The sequence below is a fragment of the Stenella coeruleoalba genome, assembly GCF_951394435.1.
Source record: "Stenella coeruleoalba genome assembly, chromosome: 10".
Lineage (NCBI taxonomy): Eukaryota > Metazoa > Chordata > Mammalia > Artiodactyla > Delphinidae > Stenella > Stenella coeruleoalba.
The window spans coordinates 49,134,367-49,154,077 of NC_137156.1; the positions used below are offsets into that span (position 1 = coordinate 49,134,367).

Here is a 19,711-nt window from a genome sequence, read left to right on the forward strand (position 1 = left end):
ACATTTTTTCTTTCATATATAAAACAATATTTAGAATGATTTTCAGCGACTAAAGAGTCACAATTTCATGAGGTCATAGAAGAGTCACTTTTTAATATATTTGCCTAGGCTTTTATTTTAAGTAGACCAGAGTGCTTATTTTTCCCCTAAACTGGTGATTTACCTGAGACTTTACTATATTAAAGGAAGATCTTTTTTTTTTTTTTCAGAGCAGCATCTCAGACATGTCGAAAAAGATGTTTTGATCCCCAAAATAATGAGAGAAAAGGCCCGAGAGAGATGTTCTGAACAAGTTCAAGGTAAGATTCAAATATTCATATGAAGATCAAATACGTTTTTTATAACATGATCTGAATTTAATCCTTAGCCTTGGAATCAAGTAGTCAATGAATTAATATGTATGAATTGCTTGTTACCCTTTCACTCAGATACCAGTATTTCAGCTTTCAGAACTTCCAGGCAGTGTTCAATTCATTTACAATTTAAAAATATTCTCCCAGATTCCTAGTAAAAAGCATTTTTTCCCAGATGTACAGTTATATAGAGAGAAAAACTTGTATTCATCTTTTGGAGAAACAAGTTATTCTGGTGATTCTGATAGGGAAAGAAGAAACATCAAATGTAATGTGTGCCTGTTTTTCCTCTATCAACATATTCATATAGGAATATAGTCTAAGATGATTTTCTTTGGCGTTGTTGTCTATTATTGAATTGTTAATGGAATCTCAGTAGTACTTACAAGTCTTTTAAAAAACTTTTCTATATTCTACATTTCTGAGCAGAAGATATTTATGTAAATGCATGCACTAGACACCCACATATGCATGTATTCTTTGAAAAATGTTTTAATATAAAATATGCCTGTATTCTATAAATCTAGAGATATGTTGATTAATATGTAATATTATAGTGAAAAATACAAAGGCGTAGAAGATGAAAAATGAGGCCATAAATGGTGGGTAATTAGAAAAGCAGATAGCAGTATTATTGTAGAAATGTTTTTTTAATAAAAATCTTCCTCTTGGGGGCTTCCCTGGTGGCGCAGTGGTTGAGAATCTGCCTGCTAATGCAGGGGACACGGGTTCGAGCCCTGGGCTGGGAAGATCCCACATGCCGCGGAGCAACTAGGCCCGTGAGCCACAACTACTGAGCCTGCGCATCTGGAGCCTGTGCTCCGCAACAAGAGAGGCCGCGATAGTGAGAGGCCCGCGCATCGCGATGAAGAGTGGCCCCCGCTTGCCACAACTAGAGAAAGCCCTCGCACAGAAATGAAGACTCAACACAGCCAAAAATAAATAAGTAAATAAATAAATTAAAAAAAAAATCTTCCTCTTGGAATGTCCATGGCAAAGAAACAGTGGTAAAATTGTGCTGACGTGGACTGTTTTCCCAGCATCCCTTGTAGCCTTCGTTGAGGGACCACAGTAATGCTTAGTGGGGCTGATGGGCTGCAGTGCCTGGCAAGTTTCTCTGCGGGAAGCCAGGCTGTGTCAGCTGTAGTTTGGGGACTGTGTCAATAACATTTGGGTGCTAGGCACATTTCTGTCCCTTAGATGCTATCTCCTTAGAGAATGACCTCTGGGACTGATGGACAAAGGCAATAAAAGAATAGTTCCTCAGAATTGACATTGTGTGATGGTCATTTCTTTTTCTTAAATGATTTATCATGAGCTATTCCCATTTTAAATCCACCTATAAATCAGGTTTGAATTAAATCCATCTGTAAATAAATTTATTAACAAGTTATCAGTAATTTATTAGTATCATTTGATGGTCTTGGTTTCATTATGAATTAGTTGTATAATCAGAGCACCTTCCTTTCCCCCACCCCTAGATGGCAGGAGAAGTTACTCCGTTGGCACCTGCGGGTAGGGTTCAGTGCACACCTGGCGTCAGCGGGTGTCATGCTGATGGTCTCAAGAGGTAACCCTCCACCTGCCTCATAGGACTTTAAAAAAATATACTGATTCAGGTGAGGGAGGATAAAACTTAAAAATGGATAATAAAATTATAGGGTTTTGTAACATGTTATTCTGATATCTAGAATGAAAGAAAGCTAGATAACTCAATTACAGATTTCTTACATGATTCAGATGAAAATGTGAAATGGTCGAGTTTGGGTTTCAGAACTACCTTTGCTTTGCTCTTAGGCAATGAAACTTTGGTCTTTGAAATGAAAGAAATAGAGTATAACTTTAAAATATTTGTGTTACACACCTATTACTTTGTAATGGTACAGAAAAGAAAATGTTTAGTTTTTGCTTCTTTATCAAAACTTAAGTTGCTTAGGATGTTGATCTTTTTTTTTTTTAACCATATTTAAAATCTTCTGAAGACTGAAAGCATCTTAAAATTTGAGATCCATTTGAGTTATTTCAATGCATTTGTCCCTATTAGAACACGTTATAACAAATGATCTTTGAGTATTTGAATTTTTATAGATATCATATATCGATTTTTTGTCAGGCCATATGGTCCAAAACAGTGTTTTAGAATCTAAAATTGATTATTTTATAAAAGAATGATCTTCCTGTTTAACCATGTGAACTAGGAGAGAACATAAACTGGCATTGCTCAAGTGGGAGCAGAACAGCTACGTTTAAACTGAACAATAAGACGGAATTTAGAATCAGAACACTTCCATTGTGGTTTATTTACTGTTTATAGCCTTTGTTTTATTAAATAATTACAGGATTTTACATAAAAGCATTATGCATCCTAATTGTACAGTTCTTGAGTAAAGATATAGGAATTCTAATAAGTGATCTGATTTTCTGTTAAATTCCTGAAACATGATTATGTAGGAAAGCTTTTCTGTTTGATTTTATTTTATTTTTTCATGTCATTTCAACCTGGCTGATCATAAGAATTGGGTCAGGCTGCCAGCAACTTAGGTTTGTGAAGGGAATGGAACAGCTTTTCCAGTGACAAAGAGAAATGAAATCACTTTCAATGAAAAAAAGGATGCCTCATTATAGTCACCAACAGCAGTTATTGACAGCTACACTTCCTATTAACAAGGAGCATTTAACTAAGAGTTTGGCTGTTGGATCTTTGGACTTGATCTAATTTGCTAGCATTAATTAGTTTCTTTTGAGCACAGACACTTGGTGCTCACAGCTATAGATTTGGAGGGCTAATTAGGATAGAAAATTGAACAGAATGGGGTAAGGCATTAACCTTCAGCCATTACCAGCTGGGACACTGATAAAGACCACAGCATCCAAATGCTCCCTATTGATGTGAGAGTACCCTAATGAATATCAATTTCAGCCAGGTTGCTATATTCTTACTAGTTCTCTCTTCATTATAAGTTTTAACCAGCTTCCCTGATCCCTTCATTATCTATATGTGCACTATTGGGTTTTTACTCTACACTGATTTAGTCTGCATTGCACATTTCACCTTATGTTTAAACACACTTAAAATTTGTCTTAAGTAGTGGATAATGTTTAGAATGTTTCATTGTTATAGCCCCTGATACTTCTAAAATTTAACTTTTATCTATAATTACAAGATTCTAATTCTACAGTTAATTTTTATGAAGTCATGGTAACCTTGCCATTTCCATATAATGAAAATTATAACCTGAAACAAGAAAGTCTCAGCTTTTGGGTGACAGTTAAGCAGTGTTTGTAGTAAACTGGTGTCAACTTGAGAATCTTTGTCTTTATAAAATAGATTTTTTTTGTTTCCTTTTGAAGAGAAAAAGAATGCTCATCACTTTTTCCTTTATAACTTAGTTTTGATTTGATGAATAAAGATGGCTTGACTTGGGGATTAGATACAGAATTGAGAATCTGGATCTCACTACTACATAAACTTTCACAAGATTATAAACTCTGTTGGTAAAGCATACATCAAAAGAAAGGCAGTTGAACAATGGATTTAAATAGAAAACTTCATAATGTTCTTTTGCCAGTGGTATTAGTGGCAGTGAGTAGAGCCACTAAAATAAACGACCAAAGTAACACAATGAATGCTGAATACGCTGGGAATGGTACAGAAGAAAAATTCTAGAATGGCCACCACCTCCCAAAAGCCAAAACAGAAGTCCCCTTCCATCAAGTGTGATGGTGGAATCATTGCTTTTTCTTGAATCGGGGACTTACCAATGTGTAGTGTTTTAGGAGGATGGTTTGATGACCTCTGGAGGCTACTTCCCGCTCTGTGACTTTTCCCATGTGTTTGACTCTTCACTAATTTAATGATTTATATTTTCTATGTTAGTAATATTTTAAAAAATATTGTTTGTTCATACATAATGGTAAAGTATGCATTCTAGTGCTATAAATTTTTTTTTCTGGAAATAGAGACTTCATAAGAAAAAGAGTCACCGAATTGCTGTGTTTTGTAAAAATTCATTGTATTTCTTTGCTTTTTTGAAATGCATAATTGGCATTTGATATAACATCTCTATGCTGAGTAAAGAAGTTTGCCTTAAAAATAGTAAGAACCTTTTTTTCTTTTTGTTATGACAGATCAAGACCAGAAAAGTACTTTGACATCAGGGGTGGCCTGGAACTTTCTTTAACCTGGATATATTCTCCAACTCATTCCTTTCATCCCTTGGGCCTTCTTTTATCATATTTCAATGTTTCTTTTGTATCATTGTTTTCTGTGGCAGTCTTTTTGATCTACTGGCCAATAGGTAGGATTGGTTCTAAAGGAATTGTATAAAGTATAAGGAAGCATGGATTGTTTATTTGACACATCATAGAACTGTCGTTAAATAACACAGAAGCTTGATAAAATGCCTGCCGTCTTTATCAGTCACACACAACTGAAATATGTTATATTTTGCTAAATTCCAAAGATGGATGAATTAACACAAAAAGAAATTCAAATTAAGAATGCTTAGGATATTCTTTTTTTTTTTTGCGGTTCGCAGGCCTCTCACTGTTGTGGCCTCTCCCATTGCAGAGCACAGGCTCTGGATGCACAGGCTCAGCGGCCATGGCTCACGGGCCCAGCCACTCCGCAGCATGTGGAATCTTCCTGGACCAGGGCACGAACCCGTGTCCCCTGCATCGGCAGGCGGACTCTCAACCACTGCGCCACCGGGGAAGCCCCAGGATCTTCTTTAGTATATTTGCAGGCAGAGAACTATCAAGACATCATTAAAACAAATTGGAGGGCTGCAGACTGTAAATGGTCAAAGTAATCAATCTTCTATCCAACTCTGTTACTTGAACCTGCCCAGAGCTTTTCATTTGTTGTTTGAATTGTACGTGTATTATCACATGTATTTTTGCCATTTAACCGGTTCACCAATGTTAAGTTACACTGATGTAGAGATTCAACACATCTTTAGACTGGTTTGGATATGTTAGGAGGATAATATATAAAATCACAAAATATGAGTATCTTTTATGTATAAGAGTATGTTATATATTCTAAGAAATATAAAGAGATTTAAGGCACAAGTCCTCTTCTTTGGACCTACACTGGTCTGTGTCAGGGTCCGCAAGACCACCCCTGAGTTCGGTGATTTCCTACAAAGACTCAGTACTAAGCATATAGTCATACTGATGGCTAAGATTTATTAGAGCAAAACCAGCAAAGGGAAGAGGCACATGGGACGAAGTCCAGGTGCAAGCTTCCTAGAGTTCTCTCCTGGTAGAGCCACTCAGCGTGAGTTTAATTCCACCATGGTTGAATTGTGACAACGTGTGAAATGTCTCCGGGGGAACTTGTTAGAGACTCGGTCCTCAGACTTTTAACTGGGCGTCAGTCAATGTGGCAGCCTCTGCATAATATGTACCAAAATTCCAGACTCCCAGAAGGAAAGCATGTGTTGAACTCAAACCACGTGGTTTACCCAGACAGTTTAGGCGCAGTGAGCAGCTCTCATCAATTAGGGAATGGTGGGAATGCTTCCCAAATCCAGGTTCTGACACCAGCTAAGGGCCAGCCTTGTAAGCAGGCCTGTCTAAGGAGAGCGGTGTCAGGCCTGCCATGGTAACTCTTTTCTGCACATGGACACAGTAAAAGTTATTATGTATTTAATAACTTTATAATACTTAATTAAATAATTGTGTTCAGTCAAAGTTATTATGTATGTCTGTTGGGCTGATGTCATGCCAGTGGCATCACGAATAATAGACCTCTGTCACAAGTACAGCTGAATGATTTTTAAAACTGAACAAAGTATATGATATGGTCATTGCTCATTGACTTAGTAGTTCTCAGTTACATTTATTAATTCACACTTCTGTTGTAGGACTTAATGATTGTCTTGACTTATTGGTATTGTTTCTGAATAATGGCAATTTTGTAATAAAATTATCTGTAATTGGACATTAGTACTCCTCTTGAATAAAATGGCTAGTTCTTCTTTCACAAAGAAAGGTGCAGTATGTTTTAGTTTTAGAAGTTAAGTTAAATTTTTTTTTGAATTTTATTTATTTTTTTTATACAGCAGGTTCTTATTTGTTATCCATTTTATACATATTAGTGTATATATGTCAATCCCAATTTCCCAGTTCATCACCCACCCACCCCACTTTCAGCTAAATCTTTAATTGACTAAATTAGCAGGGAATATTGTCAGAGCAGATGAATCTAGTGTTTTTAACAACTGATTTATGCAACTCATCTCTGAAGGTATAAGAGTGAAAAGTCTACATTTGAACACAAAACCAAAAAATTACATGGCTTGAAACTTAGAAGTATTTGTTAAAATGAGTAAATATTATTAATAAAAATGTGAGTTATAACTTCTATCAGTATTAACAAGTTTGTATTATTTTCCTAGTTTCCTAGCTATTCGACTTTCAATTATTTTGCTACTGTAATAGACTTAAATCCTTTCATCTTATGAGCAATTAATCCAAAACTAAGTGTCATCTTTAAACAGTACCATGCCCTTGTATGTAAAATCTGAGTACGAGATCACACTTCATTTAAGCTATCTGATGATCCTTGAGTTGTGATTGGGATTCTAATCAGAGTCTGTAACTGGTAAACTTCTTGCAAATACACACAAATAGTTATATTTTTACTAAATACATTCTTAGAGAAATCTTGTATGTCTGCGGAAAATAAAGGGGAAGTTTGGTTTGTACAGAACCCTGGAATGCACTAGATTGGTAGGTTTAGAACTATTTAAAAAATAATCAGTTCTTTTTGGGATGGGGCTAGAATTTGTTTCAAACTGTAATGTCTAAAACAGATAAAAGCAGTATTTTTGTGTGTATTATTACAAGTTACTGATTTTGTTACATTTACAGAGTCAGTACATGAAAACAATTATATTCAGGAAGCAAATTTGAAATCAGATGTTATAACAGTTGTTGCCTAGTATGTATCTCCCAGTTAATTTTTGTGGTTCAGTTTTTTGAGGGATGCAAAATATAGAGTAAATCCTAAATCACATAAGGAAGTAGTTCTAAATAGTAATGATTTCTTATGATTTACTCAGATTTTCAGAGTATTGTTCAATTAAATAGATATAATAGAAAAATTTTGTTCTGAGGCCCATAAACAAGTTTTTCTGGCATCATATTTTACTATATTGGCTGTCTCCAAAGTGTTAGCATTTGATAATACTATTTGCATATGTTTTAGTGTTGGTCAATTATTACATGACTAAAAATATATTTTTACAAAGCCAAAACGGAATTTTCAGATTCTCTTAGGCACTTGAATGGACCCTTAGGGTTATATGGAATGTGGTCATTCAAAAACATTTACTGAGTATTTCCCACTTAGTAGTCACCATTATATGAACAGTAAATAAAACAGACAAAGACATTTGCCATGATAGCCCTTAGGTTTCAGGGAAGGAGGGAGATAAATATTGTAAGTAAATATAAGTGACCTGCAGAATAATAAAGTTGGGTAAGGCAGTGGGGAGGGTGCTGGTGTTAGAAGGGGCTGCAGTTTTTTGTTTGTTGTTTTTTGTGGTACGCGGGCCTCTCACTGTTGTGGCCTCTCCCGCTGCGGAGCACAGGCTCCGGACGCGTAGGCTCAGCGGCCGTGGCTCACGGGCCCAGCCTCTCCGCGGCATGTGGGATCTTCCCGGACCGGGGCACGAACCTGCGTCCCCTGCATCGGCAGGCGGACTCTCAACCACTGCACCACCAGGGAATCCCCGGGGCTGCAGTTTTTAGTAGGTGGTCAGCATGGGTCTCACTAAGATGGTGACATTTGAACAGAATTCTTGTAGGAGGTGAAGGAGTGAGATGTGCAGTATCTCTGGGAGGAATGATGTGAACAGGAGTAGCACGTGAAAAGATGCTGAGGCACTGGATGCGGCTGGCATGTTTGAGGAGCACCAGAAAGGTCCCTGTGGTTAGGGTGGGATGAGTGAGGAGGAGAGCGGGAAGTGAGTGTTCAGGAGGGTGACAGTGGATAGAATCAGGGTCTTGTGGGCACTGAGGAGCCAAATGAAAGGTAGTAATGGCTTAGAGCAGTGGAAGGAGACGGGGTCTGATCTGCAATGTGCTAGCATCACTCGCCACTGCGTTAAGAGTAGATGGGATGGGGCAAGGGCAGACCCGGGACGCCAGTTTAGGGATGTTACTGTGATGGTCCACCTGATAGAGGGTGGTGAAGTGGAGGGGTGGTAATGGTGGAGATGGTGAGACTGAGCACACCCAGGGTGTATTTTGAAGACAGAGTTAAGAGAGAAAAAGACGACTCCCTGTTTCTTGTCCTGAGCAAGTAATGGATGGAGTTGTGGTTAACAGAGACGGAGAAGGCTGTGTGTGGAGAAATTTTATTATTTTATTTTAGTTTTTGGCGATCGATAGATCAGGAGTCTAGTTCTGGACGTGAACTTTGAGGTGTCTGGTAGACGTCTAAGTTTGAAGCCACTGTATTGGACGGTAATAAAAATTTGTCATTGTTTTCAAGGGAAACAAAGGAAGCGAATGTTTATCCAATTGTGGTGGTTCTGGTATTTTTCTAATATTTTTGTGTAAGTGTCAATTCTCTTGGTGTGTGTTTGATGCACGTCGATTTGGACAGTGATAAAGACTGACATTTTTGTTCCTTGGTTTTAAGGTTCTACCTGGACCACTTTCATTCCAGAATTAATTCATGATTACATTGATTTGTTAATTCATCAAACTGTCCTTCAGTACTGCTGGCTGTAGTATCTGGTGCTGGGTACCTGGTCTCACACCACAGTGAAGAGGCTAAATTAGCCATTTGTGTCAAAATGATGTGTGGTCAAAGGCAGCAAATACCATTTCTCTGTGCCGACTCTGATGAGTTGGAAGTGGCTGCCCAGCACACCGGTGCTGTGTCAGACATGAGTGGTGGATTTGGTAGGTGATGATATGCTTTGTCTAGTACTTGTCCTTTTGGCCTACGTGCTAGTTTATTTGTAGTTAACTGCTTTTTAGTTACGGATCTTGTTTGCTGTGTATTATTTATCCCTGCCTTCACCTAGATTAAAAAGTTACTTTCTTCCAATAACTTAAGCAGTTTTTATTATTCACTTCGTTTTCTGGGAACACCTCTAATGCTGTTTTCTGTAACACTCTTTTTGGGGGCTGTAGCCCTAACATATATACACTGTAGACCATTCACTCATTAAAAATGTGGTCATACTCACATAGCATAATAATTTGAGGTACATGTTGAACTTAAATGTTTATTTTTATAATTTACAAAACGACAATGAGGTATCACCTCACACCGGTCGGAATGGCCATTATCAAAAAATCTACAAACAATAAATGCTGGAGAGGGTGTGGAGAGAAGGGAACCCTCTTGCACTGTTGGTGGGAATGTAAATTGATACAGCCACTATGGAGAACAGTATGGAGGTTCCTAGAAAAACTAAAACTAGAATTACCATATAACCCAGCAGTCCCACTACTGGTTACATACCCAGAGAAAACCATAATTCAAAAAGACACATGCACCTCAACGTTCATTGCAGCATTATTTATGATAGCCAGGTCATGGAAGCAACCTAAATGCCCATCGACAGATGAATGGATAAAGATGTGGTACATATATACAATGGAATATTACTCAGCCGTAAAAAGGAATGAAATTGGGTCATGTGTAGAGATGTGGATGGACGTAGAGACTGTCATACAGAGTGAAGTAAGTCAGAGAGAGAAAAACAAATATCGTATATTAACACGTACATGTGGAATCTAGAAAAATGGTACAGATGAACCTGTTTGTGAGGCAGAAGTAGAGAACAAACATATGGACACCAAGTGGGTAGGGGGGGGCAGGATGAATTGGGAGATTGGGATTGACATATATACACTAATATGTATAAAATAGATAACTAATAAGAACCTGCTGTATAACACAGGGAGCTCTACTCAATGCTCTGTGGTAACCTAAATGGGAAGGAAATCTGAAAAAGAGGGGATATATGTATACATACAGCTGATTCACTTCGCTGTACAGTAGAAACTAACACAACATTGTGAAACAACTATACCCCAATTAAAAAAAAAAACAGTACTTTTTGATGTTTAGTTTTTAGTGAAATTGAAAGTCTTCTTGATTTTTATTAACCTTGTTAATCATATGAAAAATACACTCAAAATATTATGTGGTAATTACTAGTTGATTTTATGAAGGATCATTAACAAATCTGAACACGTTCATAATGCTGAGTTTAAAAAAGCATGATATAAAATTGTATACCTAGTATTATACTAATTATAACAAAATGATAGATTCATATAGAAAAAAAATACATTCAAAATTTAATAATAAGGGGCTTCCCTGGTGGCGCAGTGGTTGAGAGTCCTCCTGCTGATGCAGAGGACACGGGATCATGCCCTGATCCAGGGAGATCCCACATGCTGTGGAGCGGCTGGGCCCGTGAGCCATGGCCGCTGAGCCTGCGCGTCTGGAGCCTGTGCTCTGTGATGGGAGAAACCACAACAGTGAGAGGCCCGCGTACCGCAAAAAAAAAAAAAAAAAATTAATACTTGGAAATGTGGGAAGGAAAAAGGTGGATCATAGGTTATTTGTTTTCCTACGTGTAGTTTTTTTTCATATTCTCCAAAATGAAAACATTACTTTTTTTTTTTAAAGGGATATGGGAGGAAGAGTGTGGATTGTGGGTGATTTTTTTTATTTTTATAGATTGTTCTTCATAATGAACATATAAGAATCATGTTATATTTTATACAACAAAACTATAAATATAGAAAAAGTAAATTTTTCTGTATGTTATATTCTATAAACATAATAGAAAGAAAGATCACAAACTAGGAAAATATTTCTAACATATGTGACAAAGATTTGATATCCTTAGTATATAAATATTTACTATCTGTAAGGAATCAGTGAATATCCAGTTTAAAAAATGAGCAAAGGACACAAAGTTTCTTCCTGATAAATTACATATTATTAAGTATATTATTAAACATGCTCTCACTTTCAGTGGGTTAATTGCAAACCACACCCAGTATTACTATATGTAACCTGTAAACTTGATATGATTTAAAAATTCATAATGGAGACTTTCTGCTTCTGACCTGGCCTACTAGCTCTTATCACACACATCCTTCTGTAGAAAAAAAAATATTAAAGACAACTACCTGAAGGCATTGGAGGGTAAGCAAAAGCAGATGGAAATCAGAGGAGAGTCAAACATTGAAGGAAGGGAGTAGGACTGGGTGACTCTCTGCCCTGTAGGGTGGCTGAGACTCTGACCAAAACAAAAACAAAAACATGTTGGTCTTGATGGTTTGAAGAACCAAGCACAGGGTTTGGTGTAACTGCAGGCCCTGGCAAGTTTGTATTTATACATGGAGGGAAGGGGAAGAGCATAAATCCCAACAAAGATCAAGCCAGAGAAGAGGAGCATCAAATTCTGTGCATAAACCCTGGCTCAGTCCATGTATGTGGCACACGACAGGTAGCTTAGTTAAGGCTAAAAGAACTGAACCAAAATTTGAGCTGCTATCCACTATACATTGCCAGGGAGACAGGCTTCTGCATTTGAGTTCAGCAAAGAAAATTGACTGCCTAAGGGAAAAAGGAAAAAAAATTCTTGAGAAACAACAGAATCCAGACTTTTTACATGATATCATTCACAATATTCATGATCAATGCCAAATTATTCAGTGTACACAGAAACAGGAAAATATGACCCATTCTTAAAATAAAATTATCAGAGGCTAACTTCAAGATTACTAAGATGTTGGAATTAGCAGGCAAGGATTTTATCTCAGACATTGTAATTGTTTAAGAATGTAAAGGAAAATATGATTGCAATGAATACAAAGACAAGAAATCGTAAGAGAATCTGAAACAATAAAAAAGACCCAAATCAAACTTCTAGAACTGAAAATATACAATATCTGGTGTAAAAACTTTAGAATAAAAATGGCAGAAGGAGTCATGAATCTAGAGATAGATCAATAGAAATAGTCAATCTAAAGAACAGAGAAAAAAAGATTGAAAATGAACAGAATTGCAGGGACCTGTAGGAAAATATCATAAAGATAGTAACCTTTACGTAATTGGAATTGCATACCTACCAGAATGGCTACCATGAAAACACTGATAGCATTCACTAAACATACACTTGCCTGCTGACCCGGCAACTCTACCCAGAAGAAATGAAACTGATGTTTCATTTCTGTACAATTAATACTTATAGTAGCTTATTCAAATAGCCAAAAATTAAAAATAACCTAGGTATCTTTCCAAAGGAGAAGGGATAGACTGTGGTATACTCATGCAGTGGATACTAGTCAGCAGTAAAATGGAATAAACTAGTGTTATAGTGTTAATAGCAGAGATGAATCTCAAAACTGTCTCTCTGGGTGGAATGTAAATATGAAAGAAATAGAGTACATACTTATAAAAAATATTATATTTTAGAACAGGCAACATTTACATGGTGCTCTAGAATAGGCTGCACTAATCCAAACGATGGTGGCACTGTTGGGGTGCTAGTGGGACAGGTAGTGATTGGAAAGGGACTTTAAAGGAACTTTCTGGAATGATTTTAATGTTCTGTATTTTGATTTGTGTTGCACAGGTGTATGCTTTTGTTGAGTGCTTATTTAAGATTTGTTTATTTCACTGTATATAAATGTCATCTAATAAGAAAAAGTAAATATAGAACTCTAATCATGTGCATAATAAAGTATTTGTGGGTAAGAAAACGTATATGATGTATAATGTTGATGAGGCTTTGGAGAACCAGGTATTTACACTGCTGGCTTGGAATATAGATGAGCATGATGTCAGGAAAGGGGTTTGTGAGTATTTTAAATAATTAACAAAAATTCATAAATGTGGCTATTGCTTCACCTAGCAACTCTATTGGTAGGAATGTGTCGTAAGGAAATTATCAGAGATGTGACATAGCATTGTATATAATATAAAATATTGTCAAAAACTTAGATGTCAACAGAATCTGGTTTTAAAAATTATGGTACTAGAAATGATGATATACACAAATTTGTGATAATAATGATGCATTACTGATATGAGAGACTAGCATAATGTATCATTTTCACCCAGGGTTGTTGGTCTTCAGTGGTCAAATCCTTCCCTCTGCTTGTCTCTCTTTTATTGGAGCACAGCCATGGCCATTTACCTAGGTGTTGCCTGTGGCTGCTCTCATGCTGCTATAGTAGATGTGAGTAGTTGCAGCAGAGACAACATAGCTCACAAAGCCTAAAATATTCACCATATACCTCTTTACTGAAAAAATTTCCTGATCCCTAGTTTAATTAAATTAAGTTTTTAAAAAACACAGAAGAGCTTACCAAAATTAACTAATTCCATAAATTCTTATGGGCACTTACTGTGTACCTAGCACTGTTCTGTGTACATAAGCATGACTGAAACCAAGTCAGTCTGCATCCTTATGGAGTTTAAGTATGGTAGGGGGAAAGTTACGAAATAAATGTTTAAACCAAAATTATGACTAATAGTATGGAGAGAGAGAGCTATGAAGAAATGTTAACAGAAGTTGTTTCTGAGTGTTGGGTATATTGGTGATTTAAAATATCAAATGTAACAAATATCCATACCTTTGGATATACTACTGTGAAAAATTTGAACTGTTTGTTTTTCTCTTATTTTGGCCTCAACAGACCATATTGTTGAATGTATTAAGGAACTCTCTGTTAGTACCCTGTGATTTTCAGAGTGGGCCTATTTGTCCAGTGCCTCAGTGATAAAGGCTTCATGCGAGTTCTTCTGTGTTATCTTTTCCTTCCATATCTTCCCTGGTCAGATCTATTTAGATGATGAAATTCAACTCATCACATTCTTACAGTGGAGCCTCTGCTCTGCCCTGCTGATTGAAGTGCATTTGATCTTCATCTGTCACATAGGCCAGATCAGTGGTCCTCAACCCCTGCTGTACATCAGAATTATCTGGGAATCTTTTTTAAAATACCAATGCACAGGTTTCTCTCTTCACAGAAAGGTGTTAGTATTTTTTTTTTTTTAAGCTCCCAAGGTGATTTCAATGTGCAGCCAAGGTTGAGAAACAGGGATTAGCCAAAGGCACAGACTTGTCCCTTAAAGCAGCGTATAGTAATTAGCCATATGGGTTTTACTCCGGTCATTTTGAATATACTAAAATTACCTACTTCACTGCCTGGGGTACTCTTTTTCGTATTAACTATATATGTTTTGGTTGTTCTGTTGTTGTAGCTATTCTTAGTTTTTGTGTGTATGTTTTCTATTTCCTGAATCTTTATTTCCCTTACTTCCATCATGGAGGTCGAGCCCCAAATTATGTAGGCCAGCATTCAAATTCTTTTCCAGAGTGCCAAAGATTCTTAGCAAACTCATCTTAGGAAGTGATAAACCCAAGTATACTTTTGCAGTCTTCAACCCCTATCCCCTTTTATCCTGTAAATTACATGGCTACCCCCTTTCCCTCTTTCCTGTTAAGAAAGTCGCTAACCTCATGGCACACAAACTTCACCCTAAGTAATGGTCCCTCCTCTGTGTTTCATCAGCATAGTCTTTGGTTTGTCAAATTGCAAATCTAGATTCTAATCTACGTGAGCAGAGATTTGATTTGTGGTTGTCTCAGATCCCTGAATTCATAGGATATCATGTGAGTAATTAGTTTACAACTTCAGTTAAGACACTTATTGTGACTTGGAGATGTGGTCCTTAACCAACCTGTGCCTGTCCTCTGCCCTCCCCACTGTGGTGGTCCTGGCCCTGAGCACAGCAGGTGAGGAGCCCCCAGTGATGCCCTGCTGGAAGGCAGGCCTTGTGTGACGACACATTTACACTCAAAAACGTCTACAGGAGGAGCTTCAAGATGGCGGAGGAGTAAGACGTGGAGATCACCTTCCTCCCCACAGTTACATCAGAAATACATCTACACGTGGAACACCTCCTACAGAACACCTGCTGAACGCTGGCAGAAGACCTCAGACCTCCCAAAAGGCAAGAAACTCCCCACGTACCTGGGTAGGGCAAAAGAAAAAAGAAAAAACAGACAAAAGAATAGGGACGGGACCTGCGCCAGTGGGAGGGAGCTGTGAAGGAGGAAAGTTTCTGCACACTACGAAGCCCCTTCACTGGTGGAGACAGGGTGGTGGTGGGGAAACTTGGGAGCCACGGAGGAGAGCTCAGCAACAGGGGGGCAAAGGGCAAAGCAGAGAGATTCCTGCACAGAGGATCAGTGCCGACCAGCACTCAGCAGCCCGAGAGGCTTGTCTGCTCACCTGCTGGGACGGGTGGGGGCTGGGAGCTGAGGCTCTTGCTTTGGTCAGATCCCAGGGAGAGGACTGGGGTTGGCTGTGTGAACACAGCCTGAAGGGGGCTAGTGCGCCACAGGTAGCCGGAAGGGAGTCCGGGTAAAGGTCTGGGACTGCCAAAGAGGCGAGAGACTTCTTCTTGCCTCTTTGTTTCCTGGTGCGCGAGGAGAGGAGATTAAGAGCACTGCTTAAAGGAGCTCCAGACACTGGAGTGAGCCGCGGCTATCAACGTGGACCCCAGGGACGGGCATGAGACGCTAAGGCTGCTGCTGCAGCCACCAAGAAGCCTGTGTGCGAGCACAGGTCACTATCCACACCTCCCCTCCCAGGAGCCTGTGCAGCTTGCCACAGCCAGGGTCCTGTGATCCAGGGACAACTTCCCTGGGAGAACACACGGCATGCCTCAGGCTGGTGCAATGTCATGGTGACCTCTGCTGCCGCAGGCTCGCCCCGCACTCTGTACCCTCCCTCCCCACAGCCTGAGTGAGCCAGAGCCCCCGAAGCAGCTGCTCCTTTCACCCTGTCCTGTGAGCAAAGAACAGACGCCCTCAGGTGACCTAAGTGCAGAGGCAGGGCCAAATCCAAAGCTGAATCCCAGGAGCTGTGCGAACAAAGAAGAGGAAGGGAAATTTCTCCCAGCAGCCTCAGGAGCAGCGGATTAAATCTCCACAGTCAACTTGATGTACCCAGCATCTGTGGAATACCTGAATAGACAACGAATCATCCCAAATTGAGGAGGTGGACTTTGGGAGCAATGATATATGTGTGTGTGTATATATATATATATATATTTTTCCCCCTTTTTCTGTTTTTGTGAATGTGTATGCGTATGCTTCTGTGTATGATTTTGTCTGTATAACTTTGCTTTCACCATTTGTTCTAGTGTTCTGTCTGTCCTTTTTTTTTTTTCAGTATACTTTTCAGCGCTTGTTACCATTGGTGGATTTGTTTTTTAGTTTGGTGGTTCTTTCTTACTTTGTTTTTTATTAATTACTTAAAAAATTTTTTTAAATAATTATTTTGTGTTTTATTTTAATAACTTATTTTATTTTACCTCTTTTCTTTCTTTCTTTTTCTTCCTTTCTTTGTTTCTTTTCTCTTTCTTTCTCTTTCCTTCCTTTCTTTCTCTTTCTTTTCTTTCTTTCTTTCTTCGTTTCTTTCTTCCTTCCTTCCTTTCTTCCTTCCTTCCTTTCTTCCTTCCTTCCTTTCTTCCTTCCTTTCTTTTCTTTCTTCCTTCCTTCCTTCCTCTCTTTTTCTTTCTTTCTTTGTTTCTTTGTTCGTTTCTTCCTTCCGTTCTTCCTTCCTTCCTTTCTTTCTTTCTTTCTCCCTCCTTTGTTTGTTTGTTTGTTTTGTTTGTTTGTTTCTTTCTTTCCCTTCCTCCCTCCCTCCCTTCCTTCCTTTCTCTCCTTTGCCGTGTGGATGAAAGGCTCTTGGTGCTCCAGCTAGGCGCCAGGGCTGTGCCTCTGAGGTGGGAGAGCCAAGTTCAGAACATTGGTCCCCCAGAGACCTACCAGCTCCACGTAATATCAAGTGGCGAAAATCTCCCAGAGATCTCCATCCCAACGCCAAAACTCAGCTCCACTCAATGACCAGCAAGCTATACTGCTGGACACCGTATGCCAAACAACTAGCAAGACAGGAACATAACCCCACCCATTAGCAGAGAGTCTGCCTAAAATCATAATAAGGTCACAGACACCCCAAAAATCACCACCAGACGTGAACCAGCCCACCAGAGAGACAAGATCCAGCCTCATCCACCAGAACACAGACACTAGTCCCCTACACCAGGAAGCCTACACAACCCACTGAACCAACTTTACCCACTGGGGGCAGACACAAAAAACAACGGGAACTACGAACCTGCAGCCTGTGAAAACGAGACCCCAAACACAGTAAGTTAAGCAAAATGAGAAGACAGAGAAACATACAGCAGATGAAGGAGCAAAGAAAAAACCCACCAGACCTAACAAATGAAGAGGAAATAGGCAGTCTACCTGAAAAAGAATTCAGAATAATGATAGTAAAGATGATCCAATATCTTGGAAATAGAATGGAAAAAATACAAGAAACGTTTTAATAAGGACCTAGAAGAACTAAAGAGAAAACAAACATTCATGAACAGCACAATAACTGAAATCAAAAATTCTCTAGAAGGAATGCATAGCAGAATAGCTGAGGCAGAAGAACGGATAAGTGACCTGGAAGGTAAAATAGTGGAAATAACTACTGCAGAGCAGAATAAAGAAAAAAGAATGAAAAGAATTGAGGACAGTCTCAGAGACCTCTGGGACAATATTCAATGCACCAACATTCGAATTATAGGGGTCCCAGAAGAAGAAGAGAAAAAGAAAGGGACTGAGGAAATATTTGAAGAGATTATAGTTGAAAACTTCCCTAATATGGGAAAGGAAATAGTCAAGTCCAGGAAGTACAGAGAGTCCCATATAGGATAAATCCAAGAAGAAACACGCCAAGACACGTATTAATCAAACTACCAAAAATTAAATACAATGAAAAAATATTAAAAGCAGCAAGGGAAAAACAACAAATAACATGCAAGGGAATCCCCATAAAATTAACAGCTGATCTTTCAGCAGAAACTCTGCAAGCCAGGAGGGACGGGCAGGACATATTTAAAGTGATGAAGTAGAAAAACCTGCAACCAAGATAACTCTACCAAGCAAGGATCTCATTCAGATTTGATGGAGAAATTAAAACCTTTACAGACAAGCAAAAGCTGAGAAAATTCAGCACAACCAAACCAGCTTGTATTACAACAAATGCTAAAGGAGCTTCTCTAGGCAGGAAACAAAAGAGAAGGTAAAGACCTAATGTAACAAACCCAAAACAATTAAGAAAATGATAATAGGAACATACATATCAATAATTAGCTTAAATGTAAATGTATTACATGCTCCAACCAAAAGACATAGACTGGCTGAACGGATAGAAAGACAAGACCCATATGTATGGTGTCTTCAAGAGACCAATTTCAGACCCAGGAACATGTACAGACTGAAAGTGAGGGGATGGAAAAAGATATTCTGTGCAAATGAAATCAAAAGAAAGCTGGAGTAGCAATTCTCATTTCAGACAAAATATACTTTAAAACAAAGACTATTACAAGAGACAAAGAAGGACACTACATAATGATCTAGGGATCAGTCCAAGAAGAAAATAAAACAGTTGTAAATATTTATGCACCCAGCATAGGAGCACCTCAGCACATAAGGCAGAGTCTAATAGCAATAAAAGCACAATCGACAGTAACACAATAATAGTAGGGGACTTTAACACCCCACTTTCACCAATGGACAGATTATCCAAAATGAAGATAAATAAGGAAACACAAGCTTTACATGATACATTAAACAAGATGGACTTAATTGATATTTATAGGACACACCATCCAAAAACAACAGAATACACTTTATTCTCAAGTGCTCATGGAACATTCTCCAGGGTAGATCATATATTGGGTCACAGATTAAGCCTCGGTAAATTTAAGAAGATTGAAATCATATCAAGGATCTTTTCTGACCACAATGCTATGAGACTAGATAACAATTACAGGAAAAAATCTGTTAAAAATACAAACACATGGATGCTAAACAGTACACTACTTAATAACCAAGAGATCACTGAAAAAATAAAAGAGGAAATCAAAAAATACCTAAACACAAATGACAATGAATACACAATGACCCAAAACCTATGGGATGCAACAAAAGCAGTTCTAAGAGGGAAGTTTATAGCAATACAATCCTACCTTAACAAACAAGAAATGTCTCAAATAAACAACCTAACCTTACACCTAAAGCAATTAGAGAAAGAAGAAAAAAACCCCAAAGTTAGCAGAAGGAAAGAAATCATAAAGATCAGATCAGAAATAAATGAAAAAGAAATGAAGGAAACGACAGCAAGGATCAGTAAAACTAAAAACTGGTTGTTTGAGAAGATAAACAAAATTGATAAACCATTAGCCAGACTCATCAAGAAAAAAAGGGAGAAGACTCAAATCAATA

At 38.2% G+C, this 19,711-nt stretch overlaps 1 protein-coding gene across 9 annotated transcripts in view; it reads left to right on the forward strand.

Moving 5' to 3' along the window:
• The window catches only part of CMC1 (C-X9-C motif containing 1), a 130,226-nt gene that overhangs the window by 74,748 nt on the left and 35,767 nt on the right, over positions 1 to 19,711 (forward strand). For 7 of the 9 annotated variants that reach the window (XM_079935565.1, XM_079935566.1, XM_079935570.1 and 4 more), the window contains one exon: positions 210 to 299. In XM_079935565.1, coding sequence (XP_079791691.1) covers positions 210 to 299 — 90 coding nt within the window. The remainder of the gene's footprint in view (positions 1 to 209; positions 300 to 19,711) is intronic. The other 2 variants (XM_079935563.1, XM_079935571.1) reach the window with 1 other exon arrangement.